The 5,488-nt window shown below is 32.0% G+C and overlaps 1 protein-coding gene across 1 annotated transcript; it reads left to right on the forward strand.

Annotated features, from left to right (window-relative positions):
* Positions 1 to 497: 497 nt before the first annotated feature.
* On the forward strand, positions 498 to 4,308 carry LOC146954326 (protein APEM9-like). Its single transcript, XM_085715838.1, has 6 exons — positions 498 to 654; positions 753 to 914; positions 1,201 to 1,278; positions 1,387 to 1,669; positions 2,211 to 2,539; positions 3,104 to 4,308. The coding sequence occupies exons 1-6, from the start codon at positions 596 to 598 to the stop codon at positions 3,231 to 3,233; spliced, it is 1,041 nt and encodes a 346-aa protein (XP_085571964.1). The 5' UTR covers positions 498 to 595; the 3' UTR covers positions 3,234 to 4,308.
* The last annotated feature ends 1,180 nt before the right edge of the window (positions 4,309 to 5,488 follow it).

The following is a 5,488-nucleotide window of genomic DNA, read 5'->3' on the forward strand; positions in this document are numbered from 1 at the left end:
CCTAATTATAAGACCATTTTGAGAATTTTTTTGTCCCTTTTTATAAGACCCCTTTGTTATTTCCAATTACATTAATTATTTCTTTACCACCATACCCCTATTTATTTTGCATCTTTTTCTTCAATCAACAATAAATATTATGTTGAAAATATAAACTAACTATATCTCTTAAGGATAAAATTGTAAAAACAATAGTAATTATAAACAAATTTAATATTATTATCAACTTTTTAAATTCCTGTGATTTTGGCAAAAGGGTCCTATAATTAGGGACGGATGTAGTATCAATTTGATTCTTAAAAAATTCTTAAAAATTTAAATATTGGTTAGGCACTAAAATGTATTAGAAAAATTGTCCTAAAGAGAACTATTTTGATCTATGCAAGAGATACTTAATAATAAATTGTCTTTTTTTTTTACTGAAATTTAGAAAAGAAAAAAAAATATTTTATTATTTTGAAAGAAAAATAAATAAATAATATGTGAAAAACTCACACAATTTTAATCAATTAAGACAACCTTAGCACGTAGGTATCTCTGTCGCGACACATCCTCATAACCACCGTGCCATCGCCGTCGCTTAATCTCAAAAATTATGAACAATTCTTCGGAATCCGAAACAGCGATATGGAAACAAATTGAGATTTCAGAAAGGTTGGTTTTCTTTGTTTTCTTCATTTGCTATTACTATTTCAATTGAGATACTTTCAGTGATAATCATATGTAACATTCTTCGTTATTTTGTTTTGTAGCTATCTTGTTTGTTCCATGTATGAAGAAGCTGAATCATTATCTTCATCCATTTTGAAACAATTGCGCAATGATTATTATGATGATAAACCCATTTCAACAACTCAAGATATGTTTCAATCAACTTCTATGGTTCTCATTCAAGCTTTCAACCAACTTGGCAAGCAAGTCCCTTTTCCATCTTTCTCAATATTTCATCATTTGGATTGACTTATTTTTTAGCTTATGAAAAATATATTATGTAAATTAATAAGCTTTTATGTTAATTCATATGTTCTCGCTAACGAAAATTGTATCTTCATTAACTAACTTGACAAGCTTATGAATGATTATTACTTAAAAGCTTGTTTATTTGCATAAGTTGTTTTGCATAAGCTAAAAATAAGCCAATCCAAACGGACCCTATATATAAAGTCACTAATTATCATGAATGTGTGTCGTCTGCTGCAGGACTCCAGAAATTCTTGATCAACTCAGAGAGTATTTCATTTCACTAAAAGCTATTCCTGCACAAGTTCTACTTACTGGGTATAATTCTTTTTTGCTTAGTTTTACAGTTCACACTGATTGTATACCATAATATCGATTTATAAGATATGATATGATATGATTATGTGTTTTTCTTATTTCTTTCAGAGCTTGTTTACAAATTGGACAAGGTTCTACTTTGGGTGTTCGAGAATTTCTCGAGGAGTTTCTTAACGGATGGAGTCTTGGGGATGGACAATATCATGTTGTCATTGCAGAAGAAAAGGAAGGCCGTGAAAGTAGATTTGAAAGACACTTTGTTCTTGGAATCGATGAATATTTGGAAGTTGTTGAGGTCTATGGCATCGCACTTCTTGCAACGGTTTTAAAAGAGGTAGATCTTGCAGTTTCGTGGGTTGAAAATGCTCCATTGCCTGAAGAAAATCGACAGGTAAGAGCATTATCTGTAGATTGAAAGTAATTCTTCTACATAGAAGATTAAAGCTTTTTTATCAGTATTTTTAAATGGAATTGGGAAACAGAATTATGGTGTGTTTTCCTGATACGAAATGCTCAATTTGCCAGCTGACATGCACTTTATGAATATCAAATCAACTAAATTTTCCTGTACGGTTAATGACGTTGAGTAGCAACGAGGTATTAGGTTATCATTATGCACAGATTGGAAGAAGCAATGTCAACGATTGTTTCTAGTATTTTCCTATTGTTTGTGCATATTGTTTATGATTCAAAATTTTAATTTTTTTAACAAATGTTACTCTAGGTAAAGTTACTAACTTTGACACAATAATCTTTTCCAATATATCTTAAGTTTTGAATCTGTAAATATTTGACCATTCTCTGCAATATGACGAAACTACTAGTTTAGAAAATTTAAAAATTCATCTTTTTCTAAATATCATGTTTGTCTTAAGATGTGATTTTCCCTTTCATTTGTTTTACTAAATATTGGTATGCCACTGTATTCATAGGAACTTCTGAGAAGGTTACGCTCTATACATTCTCTTAGAAGTACCACATCGTCTCAAGTTGCCTCTCTACAATCGCCTACAAATAGCAATGGAACTTATTCTTCAAAAGAACTACATGAGTATAAAGGATCACCTAGAGCCTTGACAAGCAAACATGCAGTTGTCTCAAAACTGTCTGAACGAATAGAGGCATGTTCCTGGTGTTTCCATGCTATTAACTTGAAGTTCGCTAATGCTAAGATTGTTGTACCTAGTGGGAAGATCATTCTTGGTTGTTTGGTCTTGTTCGCCTGTTATGTTTTGAGAAGAAAGCAAGCTACTTTGAAAAGGTAATCACTTGAATTCTTGGCTCCCTAGTAGAATGTGTCTGTTAAACACCTATAACCCATTGTCCGTGTCCTCTCACTATATAAGAGCTGCCTGTCAAAATTCGCTTTGTTTAGATGATTTATTTTTCACTGTTGATGGTGGTTGTTCTTTTCTGGGCCGAGTTTGCCTTCCTTTTTTGAACAGCTGTATTTTCTTTATAAAATTTTAACATGAATTGAAGGCTAAAGGACTATCTTATATTTAACTTAACCTTATTTAATTTTTTACCAATAACTTGATAAAATCATGCATAATTTTTACATACATTAAGGGGCTATTATTGTGAAGTTAACTTGGATGGTGTTTTCGGGCAAACGTAGGACTAATGGACTTCTAAATTGGGAATCGTAGCTTGTGAGTTGTTCTTGTTGGGAGCATGCTATACTGTAAAATAATACTTTTGTCACTATGTTTTCTTTACTGTAACCAAAACATGTTGAATTGACCAAAAGTGAATTCAACAATATTTGCTCTACTATCTTAAGGGATTGTATTTTTCTGAATAAACACTGTTCATGGTTTAGGATTGTAAGAAGACAGGTGATTGTGACAAAGAAGGCTTTGGTCGATTTGTGGGAGCTTGCATTTTCCCATCAAGTTAATCCTTTAGCAGCTGTTCAACCCCTCACTACTGCAACACTTCAAGGTCAGTGATGGTGCTGTTGATCAAGCCTGACCTTCATGAGTATGCCACAAGCCGTGAAGCCCGAATATGACATACGATACGGATACGATACTGCACCGATACGACGATACGGAAAAATTTCAAAAATCAAGATACGATACGGCTGGGATACGTTTATAAAAAAAATTATATAATTAAATGTACAATATAATTATAACCATTTTTTTAATATGCAAATATATTAACAAACACAAGAAACCAGGCTCGTAGCACATTAACATAAATATAAATAATATTGACGATTAAGAGAGTGATCATTAGTCAATTACATACGCAATATATACCAAAGTCGTCCGATACCAAGACTTCGACGGTGGCCGAAGTGGACGGCGACCACTTTGGAAGAAAAAGTTGAAACCCTAATTTCTTAGAAAGGAAAAGATGCAATTGTTTGTGTGGTGTGGTGCGGGTCGTACCGGCACCAAATAAAGATAAAGGAAATGTATATATATTATAGTAATATAATGTTTTTATTCTTATTTTTTTAAAAAAAAAACAGAAATCAAAATAATATAAAAAAACACAAGTATTCGTGTGTATCGGGACGTATCGGAAAGTATCGGATAATTAATTTTTTAAAAATTAAAATTTAATATTTGGATACTCTCTGGATACGTATCGGAAAGTATCGGGCAGGTATCGGTGCAGGATACGCAGGGGATACGGTACGTCATCCATTTTGAAGTATCGGGGCTTCACAGGCCACAAGTAATCCTCCAAAGATCATTTTGACTATCCATCTAGTTCTGGAAAGGCAATATATTGATTAAACAAAGCCTTGAGGTTTTAGTGCTTTGAATTTGTGTGAAAACTTGCACATGATAAATGATTATAATATTCTCTTTACTAGGAATATTGATTTTAGGCAGCCGTAGGGGAGCACACCCAGCAGGCGCTTTGTGCTATGTTGTAAACCTTTTGCTTGGCGGTTATCTACTGATATCAATGGCGATATCTTCAAATGTTTCAGTTGGATTTATTGTGTGACAGAAACCAATTCAATGCTAAATCATTTAAAATTAAATCTGCAATGTTTTTCATTTAGTTAGAGAAAGCATGCATAAGATCTTGCGAGCTCATAGTCATAGGATGCAAATCCACCATTTCTACTTTGTAATATATTTCATGTGGAAGAGAAAATTGATTGAGCCATGTGGCTGAAGCTCTAATTAAATTTGAACAACACCATTCTTCTTATTCCTGAATACCAATACCAGGTAGTACTACTTAATGAAATTGCAAGAATTTTGAAATGAAGAGAATTGAGTTGAAATGTTTGAATTGAATTGTCAGAGCTCATTGAAACATTCAAAGCAAAATGCAACATTGTATTTATCTTAACTAATTTCTTCCATAGCATTAATTTTTCATAATTAAGTACTTTTGGTCCATATATATGCAATATCAATTATGCGAGTTTTATGAAATTATTAGCTTTCTTAAGCATTGAACCATATTCATCAAGATTGGTAACCAAGATACCTCGTAAGGATAAAGCAACATTCTAACATTGATATCCTTACGAGGTATCCTTCTATCTTGATAAAGCAACATTCTTAAGCATTACCAATCTTGATATTCATTAAGTACTTTTGGTCCATATATATGCAATATCAATCTTGATATCCTTACGAGGTATCTTGTTAGAATATTGCATAAGTTTACCAATCTTCATATCCCTGTATTTCTATTCCATCCTCAGCTAGCCAGAGGTAGTATTTGATTCTTCAAATGTGATACTTAAATGCCTCACAATTGGCCTTCTCCAACCAAAAACAAACATGTTTAGTACCTGTTTGTTCGTGGAGAAGTTATATATATCCTCCTCTGTCAATAATTATAAGACTCTTAAATATAAGATATTCTATAGAATATCACATGCAGTGATAATTTCTTTACAAAAATATTCGTTTTAAGTTTACCTCGAAAAATATAAATATGTAAAAAAAAAAAACAAGAAACTAACTCAAGTTTGATCTAGTGATAAAAAGACATGTCTTGAACTAAATCTAGTTTGAACCTCATGTTCTTTTAGCCATAAGATGTTCTTATTTTTTTGGTGAAGGGTATACAAAAAACAAAAATAAATAATAAAACAAAGGCTAATCGAAATCGAAAGCAAAATAATCTGCATTAGTAAAGAATGACAAATTTGAGTTTACTTATTTTTTAGCTTATCTAAACTCTAGTGTAATAGTTAAACTGAATAGTATAGTGTTGCACT

This window comes from Medicago sativa, chromosome 1, assembly GCF_051527215.1.
Source record: "Medicago sativa cultivar Bolivia chromosome 1, Bolivia_mono, whole genome shotgun sequence".
NCBI classification, from domain to species: Eukaryota; Viridiplantae; Streptophyta; class Magnoliopsida; order Fabales; family Fabaceae; genus Medicago; species Medicago sativa.

Excerpts from the sequence above, each read along its gene's own strand:
- LOC146954326 (XM_085715838.1), top strand. The coding sequence starts at position 596 with ATGAACAATTCTTCGGAATCCGAAACAGCGATATGGAAACAAATTGAG. Across the intron at positions 1,670-2,210 it reads TGCCTGAAGAAAATCGACAG|GAACTTCTGAGAAGGTTACG; the intron begins GTAAGAGCATTA and ends CTGTATTCATAG. Across the intron at positions 2,540-3,103 it reads AAGCAAGCTACTTTGAAAAG|GATTGTAAGAAGACAGGTGA; the intron begins GTAATCACTTGA and ends TTCATGGTTTAG.